The sequence below is a fragment of the Sus scrofa genome, chromosome X (assembly GCF_054392235.1).
Source record: "Sus scrofa isolate SSC_HxYL_T2T_F1_AM1 chromosome X, Sscrofa_HxYL_maternal_Yorkshire_Landrace_v2.0, whole genome shotgun sequence".
Taxonomy (NCBI): domain Eukaryota; kingdom Metazoa; phylum Chordata; class Mammalia; order Artiodactyla; family Suidae; genus Sus; species Sus scrofa.
This window is the reverse complement of record NC_139401.1, coordinates 40,853,870-40,873,827: the sequence shown is the minus strand read 5'-3', so window position 1 is coordinate 40,873,827 and position 19,958 is coordinate 40,853,870. Positions and strand designations below refer to the sequence as shown.

At 36.5% G+C, this 19,958-nt stretch overlaps 1 protein-coding gene and 1 long non-coding RNA gene across 29 annotated transcripts in view; both read left to right on the top strand.

Annotated features, from left to right (window-relative positions):
• The window catches only part of CASK (calcium/calmodulin dependent serine protein kinase), a 371,692-nt gene that overhangs the window by 270,978 nt on the left and 80,756 nt on the right, over nucleotides 1–19,958 (top strand). For 14 of the 28 annotated variants that reach the window (XM_085007758.1, XM_085007757.1, XM_085007752.1 and 11 more), the window contains exons 11-12: nucleotides 2,488–2,505; nucleotides 11,307–11,428. In XM_085007758.1, coding sequence (XP_084863884.1) covers nucleotides 2,488–2,505; nucleotides 11,307–11,428 — 140 coding nt within the window. The remainder of the gene's footprint in view (nucleotides 1–2,487; nucleotides 2,506–11,306; nucleotides 11,429–19,958) is intronic. The other 14 variants (XM_085007759.1, XM_085007756.1, XM_085007749.1 and 11 more) reach the window with 1 other exon arrangement.
• Nucleotides 3,015–7,201, top strand: LOC146394559 (uncharacterized). Its single transcript, XR_014835355.1, has 2 exons — nucleotides 3,015–4,422; nucleotides 5,819–7,201. It is a non-coding gene; the product is annotated as an uncharacterized LOC146394559 (long non-coding RNA).

The following is a 19,958-nucleotide window of genomic DNA, read 5'->3' as shown; positions in this document are numbered from 1 at the left end:
ATACCTTGTGCATAATAACAGAATCAAGCTTCCCATTCCAGCAGCTCTATAGTTCCCCCTTTTGACCTGTACCAATTAGGATGTGAATCTTCCTCTTTTGAGTGAAGGTGATTTCCAAAAACATTCATAAATGGGAATCTTAGAGAAGAGACTCTGAGGAAAAGGGATTGCTGTTTTCCTCTTGTGCTGACTTGGTAGTTATCAAGTCCATACGACATGAAAGGCAAGGCTGTAGTTGTGTTATGGATATGTTCCCCCGACGCTCCCTATTGTTTCAAGTCTGTCTTTTTTCTTCCAGTCCATTTTGTTCCTTCCATTTTGTAGCATTTCGTTGTTGTTAGCTCGAACCGCTTAATTCCCTCCTCATGCTCAGATTGCAGTTAACCCTATCTAAGGAGAGTGGAGCTAGTTACAGTTTTAAGTTGTACTATGACTACATGATAATAGTCACATATTTGGAATATATTTTAGTCAGGATCTCTAATACTGTTTTCATCTTTAGAAATGGGCCTAGGGAGCAGGATGATCCTTGCAATAGCTTCATAGACCTAATTTTTAAGGTTGCCCCTTAATATTTACCTCTGCTTAGCAAGAGTTGAATAAGCTCTTAAGTATTCCTTTCTGTGAAGACCCGGATTTTTCTTTTCAGGAAAGGAATTGTCTATAGTTATAGACATGCTCATTTTCTATTAAATACATTTTGTTACACAATTTTTCTGTTTTTTTTTTTTTCAGTACAATCTCTGAACAATATGGTTGAAATAGTTTCTGATTGTACTACTTGCTTTTTAAACAAAAAAGGAATTTCTTACACTGTCTTGCAGGTAGCCTGCAAGCCTGCAAGTTAGTTGTTTGCAATTTTGCATTCCTTCTTGCTTCCCTTTCCTGTGGTCACACCCTATTTATTTATTTTTAAATTTCTGGATTTTAATGATCTTGCAAGCAGTCTATATCTTCATTTGATGTGCTGGATGTCTCTAAATTTTTTTTTTTCTTTTCAGGGCTGTACCCACGGCATATGGAGGTTGCCAGGCTAGGGGTCCAGTTGGAGCTGTAGCCACCAGCCTACGTCACAGCCATAGCAGTGCGAGATCCAAGCCACGTCTGTGACCTACGCCACAGCTAATGGCAATGCCAGATCCTTAACCCACTGAGTGAGGCCAGGGATTGAACCCACAACCTCATGGATACTACTCGGGTTCGTTAACCACTGAGCCATGATGGGAACGCCTCTAAAATATTTTTAAATGGAACCGTCTAGCTGCTACAAATAAGATGTAGAATTATAGTCAGATGTCAAAGACAAAGGAAATTTTTGGCTATCAGGAATTATTCATATGTTCCTAAAATTAACTTTTAATACTAAGCCATTTAAAGGAAGGCATTATCTATTATTGTCAGCATTATTTATCAAATGTCTGTCTTTGCAAATTTCCTTTTCTGCAACTAATGGTAATGGTTATATGGTTAGTTGCAAAATACCTATTATATTTTATCTGGACTCATTTAAGAGTTTTACACTTTCATAAATTAACACATCTATATTTTCCTTTTCAATTCATTTTTATTTTTATTTTTTCATTAATTTTAAGCATAAATTCTCTCTTTAATTCTAATACTTTAATTCTGTATCATTTAAGTTCTCAGCATTATCCTTTCCGCTGTCTTTCTGTTTATATTTGCATGAGTTTGTTTTACAATACAAAACACAAAGCACTTTGCATCTTTACTTGAAAGTTCTTTCAGAAAGCCAATGACAAAAAGAGAAAAATGATCATAAATCACATGCTTGTAGGGCAAGGGTGAGGGGCCAGGGGAGGGGTTAGAGAGGGAGAGAGAAATGTGTAAAGTCACCAGCTCTCCTTTCTCGAGATGGACTATTTTTCATCTCTAGATAATGCCTTTTCTATTCTTACTATGAAATAATAATAGTAGGTAGTTAAATTTTTTTCTTAATGATGTTGCTTAACAAAATTAAAAGCTGGCAATCCTATTCCCCCCCCCAAATTCTATTCAAAATCATAATTTCAATTTTTAAAAAATAATTTAACAGAACCTTTCATTAACAATGAAAAAATAATAATTCAAAGTGAATCAATTTGTATCTAAAGGAGAGTCCGACATGTTTAGGTATGCTGTTTACATTGTAAAATAATTTTTATATGTGATTTTTTCCTATTTTGATTACTAAAATCAGCCCATTATACATTCTCTCGAATTTGTTAGGTTTAATCTTAAGATAAACAGTGTATTGCTGCTGTGTTACTTTACAATTCAAAGTGGAAATATTCTGTTCTTGTATTTCCAACAAAGACCTCAGAATCAGACCCCAGGGATTATGCTCATGGTACACAGGGGCTCACTTTGGGCTCAGCTAAGAGACCATGCTTCTTGTGGCTCATCTACTGGGCCCAACTGTGGCTTGATAACCTGCTTGCTCTAAAATCATACTGTTTGTTGTTTGTCCATATGCTGCCTTCCTCCTAGGACTCCTAGCAGCAGAAAGTAGGTATCCCTTTGTTTTCCTCTAAGGTTTATCTTTAATGCAAAAGTGTTTGGCTTTGCATGGTTTTCCTTGGCTGTTTCTGTTTAGATGTTAATTTATGAATTTTAACACTGCCTGACCATACAATAAAAACTTGGATATAGTGATTTCCTGAGGCATCATTATACAAATAATATTAACTTCTTACTTCTTTCATAAGAGGAAAAAGGGGCAGTGTTAAAATTTTAAGTGCACTTAATATTATTTCACATCTGAATTTCAAGCACAAATACATTAATTTGGGGGAAGGGTAACAATTTATTTTATATTTTGCTTTCAAGAAAACTTTCAGGGTAAGTGAATTCTTTGAACAGTTACATAATATATAAGCAGTATTTTCTTTTACTGACTCTTTTCAGTTTATTGATATGGAGCTAAGAAATAAACTCCTGGATTCATGTCTCTTAACTTCTACCATCAGAAAGAACATTTGTAAAGAAAAATGTAATATATAGATTTTATTTACAAAGGGATATAATGAGTGAGAATAGTAAAGTAAAAAGTATGTTAAAAAATACACACAAATGAGTACAAGTAAAGCTAAAGCAATCTAAGTGAGATGAGTGGATGGTATCAATGTCAGCATTCTAGTTGTGATTGTACGCTATAGTTTAGTAAAATGCTACCAGTGGGGCAACTGAGCAAAGTGTATGTATTATTTCTTGTAACATAAAAATCTACAATTATGTCAGTAATAATTTCAGTGAAAACAATAGAATAAACCTTTACCTCAGCATTGTGCTTACTAGGGGGAGAGTATATAGGAGACAAAACAAATAGAAAATCTGGGTGCTAATAATTAAATCCATTTTCACGCTTTCTTACATTAGTTACTTGCAGCTCAAATTGTAACCAGTTTAATATAAAAATCTCACAGTATATTGGTTATCTGTTGCTCTCTAACGAATAACCTCAAAATAGCATTTATCATCTCACAGTTCCTATTGGTCAGGAATCTGCGCAAGGCTTAGCTGAGGCTCAAGATTTCTCAAGGTGTCATCCAGAGTTGTTATCTCATCTGAGGTCCCAACTTCAGAGGGAATCCTCTTCCAAGCTCACTCACATGGTTGTTGATAGGCTTCAGTTCCTCACAGACTCTTGAGCTTCTCCATAGGGCTGCTCACAGCCTAGAAGCTTCTTTCCCCCAGCACAGATGATCAAAGAGAGAGGGCAAGAGTTCTCTTGTGGCGCAGCAGATGAAGGATCTCATGTCATCCCTGCAGAGGCTTGGTTCGCTGCTGTGGCACAGGTTTGATCCCTGACCCGGGAACTTCCACATTCCCCGGGTGTGGCCAAAAAAGAAAGAAGAGAGAGGGCAAAAGGAAGAGAAAGCACCCAAGAGAGAAGCCACAGTATTTATAACCTAATCTCAAAAGTGACTTCATATAACTTCTGCCCTATTCAATTTGTTACAAGTGAGTAAGTCAGTCCAGCCTACACTTCAAGGTAAGGATTGATTATATAAGGGTGTGAATACCATGAGGTAGGGTCTTGGAGGCCATCTCAGAGGCTGCCCACTATGTACAAGGTAATGACCATTGAAATGTAAGACCCGTCCCATTTGCAGCTGCTTTTGTTTCTCTAGATTTAGTACCCCTCTCTTTTTTTTTTTTAAATCAGGAGGCCTATTATGTCACTTGGGAATGATAGCATCTTAGAGGTGTCAAGTAGTTCTTTTCCTTAGTTGTAAAGAAGCCTTTTGTGAATGGGCACTTAAAACCAGCAGAATGCTATTTAAAATACTTTGACAAATTTGTGCCCAATGATGTTGCTTTTTGGAAATACAGATTGTTTTAACAAGCATAGTGGCCTTTATTTATTTATTTATTTATTTGTCTTTTTGCCTTTTCTAGGGCTGCTACCCTCGGCTTATGGAGGTTCCCAGGCCAGGGGTCCAATCAGAGCTGTAGCCGCCAGCCTACACCACAGCCACAGCAATGTGGGATCCAAGCTGCGTCTGCGACCTACACCACAGCTCATGGCAACGCCGGATCCTTAACCCACTGAGCAAGGCCAGGGATCAAACCCACAACTTCATGGTTCCTAGTCGGATTCGTTAACCACTGAGCCACAATGGGAATCCCGTAACGGCCTTTAGAATTATGGTATCTCTACTCTGACAGAATACATTTGCAGAGTTTACCTCTTTTAACTAATTTTGAGGCATCTCTACTATAATCTGTACATAAAGAATCTAAAGCATTTATCACCATGTCTAAGTTTTCATAGCTTGAAGTGGATATAGCACAGAAGCTTAAGTGCAAAATACAATTTTCATTACCGGATTCTCTATTGTGTATAATCTGATTGAGAATTCGAATTTGCTTTGTACAGTGCAGGAATAAAAGCTGTTGTCCGGGGGTGTAGGGTAGGGAGAAGAGATTGACTGCAAAGGGACAAGAAGGAACTTTTGTGAAGCGATGAAGATGTGCACCTAAATTGATGAGTTTTATCTTAATTCTTCATTATTAAGCAGATTTTTTAAAATGCCATTGTGCTTGCAAGGAGGGGCTTTGATTGAGTGATTCAGTATTATATAAATAGGATTGCTATTATAATAGGAAATGGAAGTTATTGTTAACTTCAGTGATATTAAACTAGATTGAGATGCTGAATTTGCTCAGTGACACTGAGTTTTATTACAGCTATACTTAAAATTTTTTAAATATACACATACACATCTTTGCTACTGAAATAACTGCGTACGTGGGTATATGCAGTTTATCAGTTGTATGCAGTGTATATACATTTATCAAAACTCATTGAATGGTACACTTAAGATTTGTGTATTTCACTCTTTGTAAATTGTACCCAAGGAAGACAGAGAAGTATTAAAATTTATGCTGATGTGTTTTAGAGTGAAGTGTACTGATGTTGACTACTCTGCTACTTATTTTGAGATGAATGAAAACTAAGATGAATTGATGTGTGGATAGATAGGTGATAAAAAGCAAATATTGCAAATTTAATTATAGAGTTTAAGTGGTGAGTACAATTCTTTCAAATTTCCTTATGTTTGAAATTTTTCATGTAAAGCTAGGAGAAAATAGTTTTAAGACAGACTCAACCTACTTTGACACTGAGAACTTTTTAGTTTAAATATTCTACTATTTATTTCTCTGTCCTTTCAAGTAATTTTCACTCAGTCAGCTTTTTTATGACTTTTCCACTCTTGTAATGAAATTGTTCTAGACTCAAAGTTTAATTGACGTTAGGAGTTCCCCATTGTGGCTCAGTGAGTTAAGAACCCAACTAATATCCATGAGGTTGCAGGTTCGATCCCTGGCCTCACTCAGTGGGTTAAGGATCCTGCATTGCCATGACTGTGGCATAGGCCGGCAGCTGCAGCTCCAGTTCACCCCCCAGCCTGGGAACTTCCATATGCCACAAGTGCAGCCCTAAAAAGAGGGAGAAAAAGTTTAATTGACCTTAAAAGCATATTCTTCTTTAAAGAAATAGACTCAGAAAACATCTTTGAAACAGTTGATGTATTTATGCTTTTTTGACTATTGTTTCACAACAGTAGCAAAAAGCTTGAGAAACTTTTTATCAGTGAGATTCTTGGCAAAAGTAGAAATGTTCAAAATTGAAATGTATGATTATCAACTTAATTTTTAGATATAAATTTGATTACTAAGTGAATTATGCAGAAATTACAGTAAAATATTATTCTGAAAGCAGGGCTTAATTACTTTCTAACAAATTTATCATTGTGAAAGTTTGGACCAAAACCTAGGAAAATAAACCTTATGTGGTAAACAAAATTGAGATTAAAAAGAGAATAAAAATTGGATATCATCTAATTACCAAATGCAGATTATTCAGGTGTTTTGCTGAGGGTAAAACATGGTTTCAGGAGGAGTCAGTCTGTAGCAGAAGGACTAGGTGTTAGACAGCTGGGTTCTAGGACTCACTCTTCCACTCACTGCTGTGGCCCCAGGGTCATTTCACCCCAGTGAGCCTCCAACTTTTCAAATATAAAAACATTTGTCTATAAGACAGGGTTATTTTGGAATCACATAAGATCAGTATAAAAAGCACTTGGGAAATTATAAACTGTTACATAAATATAAGTATTGATTTTCATTATGACTTTAAGGAAACAGCACTGTAAAAATAAACTGTTTTCTGTGGTTATGTATTTCTCATAACAATATTTTCAGTTCTTCAGAATTTACTCAGAAAAATATAGCATGTATTTTATTGTGTCTTTTTGTACAAAGCACACAAGTGAGTAGGATACCTACAGTCCTGCCATTAAATAAATTGCCCTCTGAGGTAAACTTGTATCTTATTTATTTTTTCAAGATAGTTACAAGTTCATTCAGAGGTTTTATAGAAAAATTATTCTTTTCAACTTTTGAGAAAAGTGAATAGTTCTTTCAAACATGACAGTATTGGTCAACAAAACAGATACTAGCAGCAGCTTAGGAGCCTGCGTGTGTGTTGCTGTATTGTTATATGCTCTATGGCTGTCGCCTCTGTGTTTAAAACAAATAGCAATGGGAAAGACCCAGAAATGTCTTTGTGTGCATTTCTATTTTATAATGGATTGAAAAATTATGAGACTTTTACATGGGCTTGGTATTAAACTGCAGATATCAGTTGTACCTGTCTATGAAATGTGGTTCTGCTGGTCATACCCAAAGAAAGAAAGAATGGAACTAGAAGAGATGTCAGCAGAAGGTGTTAAAATGATCCAGGGTGAAGAAAGATTTTGAGGTTGTCTTTTCAATATGAAAAGACAAAGTAGAACCGGAATAAAAACTATTGTTTTCCTAACTAATTACAGAAACTTAAACTAGGGGCCCTTTTAAGAGCTTGAATCAGGCAACTTGAGTACAGCTGTGGAAATTCGCTTCCTTTCATGATTGAAAACCTACACAGTTAATCACATTTGAGTACAAGATGAGACTATAGCCCAGTTCAGAAAAAGTGACAGATCCAAGGAAATTAAATAGACCTGGTGTTGACCTGGTGGGTCTTACCTCCTGGAGACATCAGCTAATAGCAATGCTGGATAGAGACAATAAAAACTAGATAAGATTACACTAAGATAACTGAGTGCAAATGATAATTAGCTTTCTGTGCTATTGAATTTTTTAATATACAAAAAGACTCCACATTTTATTAGTGTTTTTTGTTACTGCAGTTAATCCAGAAGGTTAGAACTGGCTTTAGTATCTTTATAAACCTAGCACCATTCAGTTCTGCTATTGATGATGTCCTGGGGTCAGGGGCTCGGAGGGGTATTTGGGACTAATTTCGTCACATCATCCCTTGCTTTCCAAGGCTTTCAGTAAGGAATGTTGAAAAAGCTGGCTTTGAATTAATTTCTAGATTTTTTTTTTTCCTACTCAGAACAAAGTAAAAGTCCTGAGAAGAGCAGGTAGAAGAAGTAGATTAGGTTAAAATATTTTCAGGAACAGCAGGGAAAATGAGAACTGATTTCTGCCTCGTACCTTTTTTATCCCACTTAGTATCCACTTAATGTTTTCAATGAAAGAATACCAATAGCCTGGTAGGCATAATTATTCAAAATTAAAAAGTACCCACAGTCTTGTCAACAGATAAATGGTAAACTGTGGTACATCCCTGCCATGGAATACTCCCCAAGAATAAAATGGATTAAACTATTTATAAATGCAGCAACGTGGATGAATCTGCAGAGAATTATGCTGAGTCAAAAAAGCCAGTCCCCAAAGGTTACATACTGTATGTATTGTTTCATTTATGTAGCATCCTGGAAATGACAAAATTGTAGAGATGGAGAATGAATTAGTAGTTGCCAGGGGTTCGGAGGGGGAAAGGCTGGAGGGAAATAATTGTAGCTATAAGAGGGCAAAATGAAGGATTTCATGGTGATAGAAATATTCTGTAGCTTGACTGTATCCCGCCAGTATCCCCAGTGTGATATATAACATTCTTACTGTATGTTATCATTAGGGGGAAACTGGGTAAAGGGTCTGTGAGATCTCTCTGTATTATTTCTTACAACTGCATGTGAATCTACAATTATTTCCCCTCAAAAAGTCAAATTAAAAAAAAAAATTAGGAGTTCCCGTTTTGGCGCAGTGGTTAACGAATCCGACTAGGAACCATGAGGTTGTAGGTTCGATCCCTGGCCTTGCTCAGTGGGTTAACATCCGGTGTTGCCTCAAGCTGTGGTGTAGGTTGCAGACGCGGCTTGGATCCCGCGTTGCTGCGGCTCTGGCGTAGGCTGGCGGCTGCAGCTCCGATTGGACCCCTAACCTGGGAACCTCCATATGCTGCGGGAGCGGCCTAAAGAAATAGCAAAAAAAAAAAAAAGACAAAAAAAAATTAGCTACGGTAATTTCCTTGTGGATAAACACTTGATGTGTGTCTTAATCACCACTTTTTTTTTTGGTCTTTTGTCCTTTTAGGGCCGCACCCACAGCATATGGAGGTTCCCAGGCTAGGGGTCGAACTGAAGCTGTAGCTGCCAGCCTACACCACAGCCACAGCAACGCAGGATCTGAGTCATGTCTTCAACCTACCACAGCTTATGGAAATGCTGGATCCTTAACCCACTCAGCAAGGCCAGGGATCGAACCTGCGTCCTCATGGATGCTAGTCAGATTTGTTTCTGCTGAGCCACGATGGGAACTCCTTAATCATCAAATTTTAAACATAAATAATACTGCAAAAAGCAGTTGCTTTTATAGCAACTTTGTCTTTTTCTGTTGTAGAAACCTTGGAACATATGGACAAAACAGAATGGAATATTAATAGGAAAATAAACATAACTATTATTACCTTTTTGGTGTACTTCATTCTGTTGGGATTATTTTCTGAATTTGTATATGCCTTTTTTTTCAGTTATAATTGGGATTATACAGTTTATGTGGTTTTGCATTCTGCTTGCCTTTTTTTTTTTTTTTTTTTTTTTTTTTTTGGTCTTTTTAGGGCTGCACCAGCGTCATATGAAAGTTCCCAGGCTAGGGTTCTAATCGGAGCCACAGCTGCAAGCCTACGCCACAGCAACAGCAGATCTAAGCCGTGTCTGCAACTTAAACCACAGCTCACAGCAAGGCCCGGTCCTTAACCCACTGAGCGAGGCCAGGGATTGAACCTGTGTCCTCATGGATACTAGTCCAATTCCACTGAGCCACGACAAGAACTCCCACATTCTGCTTTCTTGAATTTAATATTATGCAAATTTCTCGGTCTTTAAAATTCTTCAAAAACGATTTTCCTCTGGTTATATATTCCATTACATGGATGCTTTATAATTTATATAGCTATTCTCTAATTAGTAGATGTATGTCCACTTTATATGATAAATATCCTAACATGTAAATCTTTTTCTACATTTCCTATTTTTTCCTTAATGTAGCTTCTTGTAAATGGAACTACTGAATCAAAGTACATCAGCATTTTTAAGGCTCTTTGATATATATTACCAGGTTGCTTTCTGGAAACGTAGTACTAATTTACATTCTCACCAATAAGTGTGTGTGAATGGATGAGGTCCAAGACCAGAAGTAACTAGAAACAGCAGAAAGTTCCAGAACAGAATGATTGAAGATTTTTATCTTTATGTAAAGCAGACCTTCTCTGTCACAGCACTATTGACATTTTAGGCCACATAATTCATTCTTGTTGGGGAGCCATCCGAGGCATTGGAGGATGTTTAACAGCATCTCAAGCCCCTACCCACTAGGCGACAGTAGCACAACCCATCCCCTAACTCTGACCACTACCACAGTGGTGACAAGGAAAAATGTCTCCTCACACATCGCCAAATGTTGTGTTCCTCCTCCCACACCACAGCCAGGGGCAAACTTGCTGCTGATTGAAAACTGAAGATCTAAGACTTATCATGGGCAAAGAGGTACTTATTGTTAGAATGTATCCAGCACTGTGTACACTAATGGACTGAAGAATAGCCCCTCCAGTTGCTTTTCTTTCTGTGGAGCATGTATGTGCATGGTGTCTGCAGAGTAAAATCGGCTCATGATTTCTTTACGGCTAAGTGACTTTGTGACTACTCCCTGCCGAGAACCTCTCTGGATTCCTAGTTATTAGAGGAGATTTAAAGAAAGTGACCATACTACCATTTACTTTGCCCTGCAAAAATGATTTCTCCTAATAGCTAATAGGGTATTTGGGTATTTGGAAGTGTCAGTCAGTATGCTTACACTTTGTCATCTGAATGAAAAGGGCCCAGCAGACAGAACAGTCTGGTTCCCTTGACTTCGTATGTATAGGAAGGCAAAGGAATGGATTGGGATTTTTGCTAACTTAAGTTTGAGCATTAGAAATCCTAAAAAGCCTATTTTACAGGGCAGATGCTCCCAGTTGTAGGTTTTTCCCTCAGATCTACAGCCGGCTTTACCTTCTGTTCTTAGTGGGGAATGCATGTGTGTAAAATAGTCACCTGTGTTATTTTTGTAATATTTCAAAACATCATGGGGTCATGGAACCCACACAGCTTTCTGCACCCAGATCTTCTAGTAGCTTAATTACAGTTGATGAATTTCCTTAATTCAAGTAAGGCAAGATTCAGTTTATTTTGAGAAACAAACACACAAATACACTGTTAAGAACATAAACTCACTGCAAATACTCTGTCCTTAAGTGATAAGAAACACATTTAAGTCTATTTTGCAGCAAAGACATGAACCTTTAAGTTCTGTTTGTTAGGCCGTAGTTTTGAAGCATAAGATTTAAGGTTACAAAGGTTAGTTTGACCTTGACTTTCTCTACTGGCTGTTTCTTTTCTGTTTGTTTCCTTTAGGAGCAGTCTCACAGGTGCTGGACAGCCTGGAAGAAATTCATGCACTTACAGACTGCAGTGAGAAGGACTTAGATTTTCTACACAGTGTTTTCCAGGATCAACATCTTCACACACTACTAGATGTAAGTCTTTCTTTTTATTAATTTTTGGAATAAATTGAATATTTACGACACCTTTTTACTTACTATCCAAATGTCCATCATAACAGTCCTTTTCCAGGTGTTTAAGTCTGTGGCAAATGTGGCAAATCACCCATTGTAGATTCATAACTGAAATAAAGTATGTTTTATACAATTCAAGTACAGTATAGCCTAGCAAGGCACAGTGGGAAAAATTACATATTTTCTATAGGATTCTATTAGAAGAACCCATCAATCTTAGCTTGATTACTTTTTATTGCCTTTAAACAATGTTTTCAAGCATGAATATAGGAAAGAAAAAGTAAATAAGAGATTGTGCAATGGACTGTATTCTCACACACATCTCATATTTTAACATTGCTGGTTTTCACAAACTCAGTGTCTTCTCCTTAAAAAATAAGAACATATTTCATCATTAAATGTGACAGGTTCCATTGACAGCAGACTCAGATTCAGAGAAAATTCAGAAGCTGACAGTTCACATCTGCCTTCATTTCAGTCACATTTTACGTGAAACATCTTTCTTAGAGAACTTGGTTAACTTGATCAGTAAAAATTTTCTTAGTACATATTAATCTATTAGTATATGTTTGTCTTGTTACAAGAAAAATCTTCTCTTAATAAGAGACTGAAACTTGCTTTGGGGTGCCTAGAACTTTTTGGTACTAACTCTCATTAATCCACCATATGACACAAATTAAGCTTAAGCAGAGTTTCCTAGAATGTATTGCTGAGAGCTAGTGGGTTGTTGCCATTTAAGATGGGGAAATAGATATTAAATTTATTCGTTATTTAATGACTACGTAAGCTTGAGAAAGGCTACATTCTTTATTCCCTCTATACAGATTCACAGTGGATGTTAGTATACAACAGCTCAAAGAAACCTGGTTAACTGATAGCACTTCTCAAACTAATTTGGGCACAAAACTTTGATTCATAATCCTGTCAAATTGGTAAGGAAGTTTGGGAAAAGCTAAGAGTGTCACAGTATGGTCCAGCTTCACACTAAGTTGTAGGTATCTCACAGTTACTTCTATCCATAGATTTGGTCAAATAAAATTAGCATTTTTTAGAAATTAGGCTTTTTTATATAGTGTATTATTAATTTAGGACTAACTGCTGCAGCATGTAATCCTAAAATTTCAGTGGCTTAACAGAATTGAAGTTTATTTCTTACTCAGCTCACAGTCCAATACAGACAGATGAGGTGGAGAGGAGAGGGGAGAGTCTCTTCCACATAGGCATTCAGGGATCCAGGCTTCATCCACTTTGTGGTTCTGCCACATCCCAGGGTTTTGGAATTTTTCACTGCATCCTTTGGAACCAGCGTATGAGAGAAAATGGAGAATTTTGCAGGGTCAAGGTTGGGAGTGGGCTATATCGCTTTTGTCCATATTCCACTGGCAAAGACTAGGTACATGGCTACCTAGGTTCAGGAGACCTGGGAAGTAAAAGTTTTTTTAATGAGCTAAGTGAAATAAGCCAGACAGAGAAAGACAAATACTGCATGGTGTCCCTTATGTAACCTTAAAATTTTTAAGAAGTCAAACTCATAGAAACAAAGTGGAATGATGGTTGCCCAGCAAGGAAGTGGGAGGAGATAGGGAGATGTTGGTAAAAGGGTACAGACTTTCAGTTAACAGCATCCAAGGATCTAATGTAATGTGTGGTGACTATAGTTGATATCACTATATTTTATAATTGAAATTTGCTAGGAGAATAGAACTTAAATATTCTCATCAAAAGAAGATAAATATGTGAAGTGATGGATGTGTTAATTAACTTGATTGTGAGAATCTTTTCAGAATGTATAATTTATCAAATCATCACATTGTACACTTTATATTACAATTGTATTTGTCAATTATACCTCAGTAGAGCTAAAAAAAATGCGCTCAGGAAGACAAGGAAATGGGTTTTCTCTTTAGTGTAGTTTATCTTAAGTAATTTGAGGACATTTCAGATTAAGTTTATCTCATATTTACTTTCCTTGGACACTAAAAAGCCCTTAAAACATTCTATTTTGTGGATAGCTCCTAGCATTCCATTTTCTCCTTCTCTTTGTCATCATTATCGTTAACGTGTTATTTGAGTCAGAGTTCAACCTCTTTTCATGGGCTGTTTAAGTATCTATTCTTTATCATTATTTCATATGATGCAAAAAGTTTTCACAATTGTGAACTTCCCACAGAAGTCATACCCTTTACTAGAACTGGTAAATGGAATATTTAAAAGAAGCTGCAGCAGACCATGGAGAATTGGTTTGTTCCAGTTTAGTCGGTGGTTAAGTCATTGTTAAGATTTACTGGCCTTCTTTAAATCAAGAATTTAATTCCTTTTTGTCATTTAAAGGCTCAGAGAAGCCTACATTGATTTTCAAAGTTGTGTTTTTCTTACTTAATATAACAAGGTATCTGAGTTTACCAAGCTTGAGTCTGTAGGGGAAATGCCAAGAACATTGCTAGTTTCCACCAGGAGGGGCACGTATTCAGACACAAGACTAGACTTTGGAAGTGAGCCAGGGCTGTCCAATGCTAAACTTCTCAGAACTCACTGAAAACATTTATTTTTAATAACTGCTGCATTCTTTGGTAGACATTGCCACAACTTCAGAAGAAAACTCATAGATTTTAGTGAGGAAAAGCATGTTTAAAGTTTCTTTGGATTTTTATAAATCACAGACTGAAAAAGTATCTGTAGTATCAGCATCTGCCCTGTCAGTACATCTCGATTTGAAAAGGACATGGTAGACTGAAAATGAGCTGTGCCCAATAAATGGACACCAGGTCTGCAGAATTTTGCAGATGAAGCACTACACGTGAACCCCAGAACCCTCCTGAAATGGCTGATAATAAGGCTAGCCCAAGGCAGTGCTGGGATGCATTTGGCTCTGAAGATCCAAACTGAGCCATCTGGCAGTGAAAGCTTAATCATCATGAGTGACATAAGCTGTCATTTGAGTATTCCCTCATGATCTACAGCCTTTAAATGTGGTTCATTAAGTCCTTGTTTCATCTCAATACAATCAATGAAGTGTTCAAGTGGCTGCATTTAGCGAAATCTAACTTTAAAAAAATGCATAAATACTTTTTGGTACTTAAAGTATACATACAGGAAAGGAACGTAGTGTGACCAACTCTTGAGAAGCTTTTTAAGCTTTGGCTCCATTCTTTTTTTTTTTTTTTTTAAATTAGTTACTTTTACTAACACATGGTTTGAGGACTAGGTTAGAATATCTACTCACTTGGCAATATATTTTTTTTTCCCCACTGTACAGCAAGGGGGTCAGGTTATCCTTACATGTATACATTACAATTACATTTTTTCCCCCACCCTTTCTTGTGTTGCAACATGAGTATCTAGACAAAGTTCTCAATGCTATTCAGCAGGATCTCCTTGTAAATCTATTCTAAGTTGTGTCTGATAAGCCCAAGCTCCCGATCCCTCCCACTCCCTCCCCCTCCCATCAGGCAGCCACAAGTCTCTTCTCCAAGTCCATGATTTTCTTTTCTGTGGAGATGTTCATTTGTGCTGGATATTACATTCCAGTTATAAGTGATATCATATGTTATTTGTCTTTGTCTTTCTGGCTCATTTCACTCAGTATGAGATTCTCTAGTTCCATCCATGTTGCTGCAAATGGCATTATGTCATTCTTTTTTATGGCTGAGTAGTATTCCATTGTGTATATATACCACATCTTCCGAATCCAATCATCTGTCGATGGACATCAGCAAGCATTGCTGGGAAACCTGGACAGCTGCATGCAAAGCAATGAAACTAGAACACACCCTCACACCATGCACAAAAATAAACTCCAAATGGCTGAAAGACTTAAATATACAACAGGACACCATCAAACTCCTAGAAGAAAACATAGGCAAAACATTCTCTGACATCAATATCATGAATATTTTCTCAGGTCAGTCTCCCAAAGCAATAGAAATTAGAGCAAAAATAAACCCGTGGGACCTCATCAAACTGAAAAGCTTTTGCACAGCAAAGGAAACCCAAAAGAAAACAAAAAGACAACTTACAGAATGGGAGAAAACAATTTCAAATGATGCAACTGACAAGGGCTTAATCTCTAGAATATATAAACAACTTATACAACCCAACAGCAAAAAAAAACCAACCAATCAATGGAAAAATGGGCAAAAGACCTGAATAGACTTTTCTCCAAAGAAGATATACAGATGGCCAACAAACACGTGAAAAAATGCTCCACATCGCTGATTATAAGAGAAATGCAAATCAAAACTACCATGAGATATCACCTCACACCAGTCAGAATGGCCATCATTAATAAATCCACAAATAACAAGTGCTGGAGGGGCTGTGGAGAAAAGGGAACCCTCCTGCACTGTTGGTGGGAATGTAAACTGGTACAGCCACTATGGAGAACAGTTTGGAGATACCTTAGAAATCTATACATAGAACTTCCATATGACCCCGCAATCCCACTCTTGGGCATCTATCCAGACAAAACTCTACTTAAAAGAGACACATGCACCCGCATGTTCATGGCTCCATTCTTGTTCCTTCTAGTATTCCATATCCCGTGTTTGGATTTAGACTGTTTTGTTTTGTGGAATCAATGTTGGTTCCTTTTTAAGGATTCCAATTAGTGACATCTAGTGGCCTAGTTCTGTGCACCATGGCTTGTTACTTAATCTCACTGAGCCATTTCATGAAATATCTTAATATATTTAATTCCTATCCAATAACATTTGAAATCGCTAAGTCTGAGGCCATGATTTTTAACCTGACAAAGAAATAAGATTAAGTTCCTGCAGAAGATAAAAGATTATATAGTACTTTACTTTTTTTTCTAGTCATGCCTTTAAAATTCAAAGAAACAAGTTCAAAATTCAAAGAAACGTTATTAGAATTTGTTTGTTGGAAACAAAACACCTGTCATATTGAAAAAATTTACTTTAAAACAAAAGGAGAAATAACTGTGGTTCCACTAAGGGAGGAAATGCTTTCTGATTTGAATTCTAGTAAAATACATCTAGTTTAATCTGTAGTTAGAAATAGATCCAGAATGTCTAAATATTTGCTTCTCAGCCATTGGCACCTGGCACACATATGCTGCTTCTCATTTTGTGAGAAGAAATAAAGAGGCCTGAGGAAGAACTGTGCTTGGTCCAGCTTGTTCCACTATGTCTGCTTTCAAAAACTAAAAGCACTAGTACAGTGATGGTCTGTATATGAAATACATAAATCAATTTTAATTAAATGCAACTTGGCATGTTTATTAGTTTGCTAAGGCTACCACGGACCGGATGGCTTACAATAACAGATTATTCTCTCACAGTTCTGGAGGCTACAGGGCTTAAATTAAGGTGTCAGTAGAGCCATGCTCCCTCCAGAGTTCCAGAGAAGAATCCTTCCTTGTCTCTTCCGGCTTCTGATAGTTGCCCGCAGTCCTTGGGGTTCTTTTCCTTGTGGTGCATCACTTCAATCTCTACCTCCACCTTCACGTGGCCTTCTCTGTATGTGTGTGGTTCTATGTCTTCACAGGGCCTTCTTACAGAGATACTAGTCATTGGATTTAGGGCCCACTCTAATCCAATACGACATCTTCAGTAATTCATTTGGAAGACCCAATTTCCAAATAAGGTCACATTCTGAGATTCCAGGTAGACATGAATTTTGAGGGGACAATATTCAGCACAATATATATGGAAAGCTGATTTTTCCTTGAATGTGTTTTTCAACTTTGAATATAAATTATAAAAATCAGATGTGAAATAATGAAATTTACCCTATCATCATTTAATTAGACTTTCTTGGGAGTTGGCATTAAGTATAATTATGTCTTTTACTAATATTTTGAACCAGTTTTGGAACTTGTGTGTGATACATTGGATGGTGAGATGATGGACTAAAAAAAATCGAGTTTTTTCCAGATAAAAAGTGTTTTGCAAAAGTTATTTGGTGGTGATTCTCAGTCTTATTAAGTTCTTGTAGAAATTTTCCTATTACAGAATTAATGTTTATTTTGTAAGTCAACAATGTTATAAAACATTGTTAAATTACACATTTATATCTCTCTGCCAAACTTTGACAACCAAGTTTTAAACATTCACCCACCATCTGTCTTACCTCTGAGCAGCTGTTAGCATTTGTTACAAACTGCAGTTTCCGTGGTAAATGTGATGTTACACTTAATTAAGATTATTTTTGTGAGAATTTCTAAAAAAAAAAAAATCAGCGATTAAATTAATAAAGCAAAAACTACCTGCAGTAGTAATTTAGCAGCTTTATATTGATTTATAAACAAGTTTTATAATAAAATAATATTTTAAAATATTGCATTAGAAATAAATGGATGTCTTTAATCCTCCATAGTTTGTATTATTGACATCTTTATTATGATTTTTTGCTTTTTTAGGAAGAGTTAGAGAGTTTTTCTATCAAACCTGGAGTTAACACTGGAAAATTACAACTCTTGATTTATTATTTTGCTTTTTCTAAGATGACATTAAATTAGTTTTCATATTTGGGAATAGCTTATTTTTAGAACTGAGAAGTTCCCCAAAGGGGAAAAAAATGGAACTTCTATAATAATTTGATGTTTTTTAAGCAATTTGGGGTCTGAGAAGTAAGTTGATACAGTATTAAGTTTGGATTGTAAATAGGTTGCAAATCGGGAAGTGCCAAAGCTCAGTTTCCCATGAATTTGTAGTCCAGTTGGTTTGCACTTTTATGTCTGGTATAATAAGGCATATTTGAGGACTTTGAGAAGCTGAGCTACTGGTACCTTCTCAGAGTCCCATCTAGTGGTAAGAGTGAACTTCAGCAAATATGAAACCAGCTGGGTAGTGGGATGGTGGTGGTGGCCCTTGTGCTACCTACCTCCTGGGGCTGGAGGATGAAGTGCACTGAAGCTTGCTTTGGATATGGGGGTCTCTTGTTCCACTGTTTCGAACTGGATGGGCAGAAAGCCCCATATCTGTTTCCATCAGAGCATTGAAGTATTAATGTCAATAGAAAAGTATCACATGAAACATAATGCCTGAGGTAAAGAAAGCTAGAAATATTCTATGTCCTAAATATTTCAAAGTAGTTTTTCTTCATTCTTGGTATAGATATCAATAAACTTACAGGGGAAAAAAAGCTGCTAAGAATATGGTCACTTATTAAGCAACAACAGAAAACATACAGTTCAGAAACAAAGAATTGTCCCATTGTTACCACTTCTGTTCAACATTGTTATGGAGGTTCTGGCCCATGCAGTAAAGCAAGAAAAAGAAATTCAAGACATGCAGATTGGAAAAGAAGTAAAACCATCTTCTCACAGAGATATATTCTTGCATGTAGAAAATTCAAAGAAATCTTCTTAGAACTAATAGACAAGTTTTAGCAGCACTGCAGGAAATAAAACTAACTGTTTTATTGTTTATTAACTTTATATATAAGCAACAAATAATGTGAAAATGCAGTTTTTTTTAATGTTCGCAGTACCACTGAAAAGGATAAAATAATTAAAAGAAGTATAGGACCCATACATGGAAAACCACAACTGTTGCTGAAAGAAAGTAGGGAAGATCTAAATAAATGGGGAGAGATATATCATGTTGTTGGATGGAAGGACTTGATATTATTAAGATGGCAGTTTTCTCTATATTGATCTATAGATTCAGTGCAATCTTAGCAACATTCCAGCAGAATTTTTTAATAGAAGTTGATAGGCTAATCCAAAAATTTATATGCCAAAAACAACTTTATAAAAAGAACAGAGCTGAAGAACTGATTTCAAAGCTTGTTATAAAGCTTCAGTAATGAAAATAGTATGGGATTGGATAGAATAGACATAAGGATCAGTGGAACAGAATGGAGTTCTCATTAAACCCTCATTCACTGGCCAGCTGGTTTTAAACAATGGTGCCAGGGCAATTCAGTGGTGCCAAGGCAACTTTTTTTTTTCATTCTTTTAAAAAAATTTTATTTACAGTGTTGTGTTAATTTCTGCTGTATAGCAGAGTCATTCAGTTTTACATATAAATATTCTTTTTCTTTTCCATTATGGTTTACCATAGGATACTGAATATAGTTCCCTGTGCCATATAATATCCATCCTATATATAATAGTTTGCATCCACTAATCCCAAAATCCCAATCCCACCCTCCCTCCCGCTTGGCAACCACAAGTCTCTTCTCTATGTCTGTGTCTTTTTCTATTTCATAGATACATTCAATTGTTTTGTATTTTAGATTCCACTTATAAGTGGGTCTCATGATATTTGTCCCTTTTTTTCCAACTTACTTCCCTTAGTATGATCATCTCTCGGTCTCTCCATGTTGCTGCAAATGGCATTATTTCATTTTTATGGCAGAGTAGTATTCCATTGTGTGTGTGTGTGTGTGTGTGTGTGTGTGTGTGTGTGTGTGTACATACGCATACATACTACATCTTCTTTATCCATTCATCTGTCATTGGACATTTAGCTTGTTTCCATGTCTTGGTGATTGTAAATCACTATGCCATGAACATAGAGGTGCA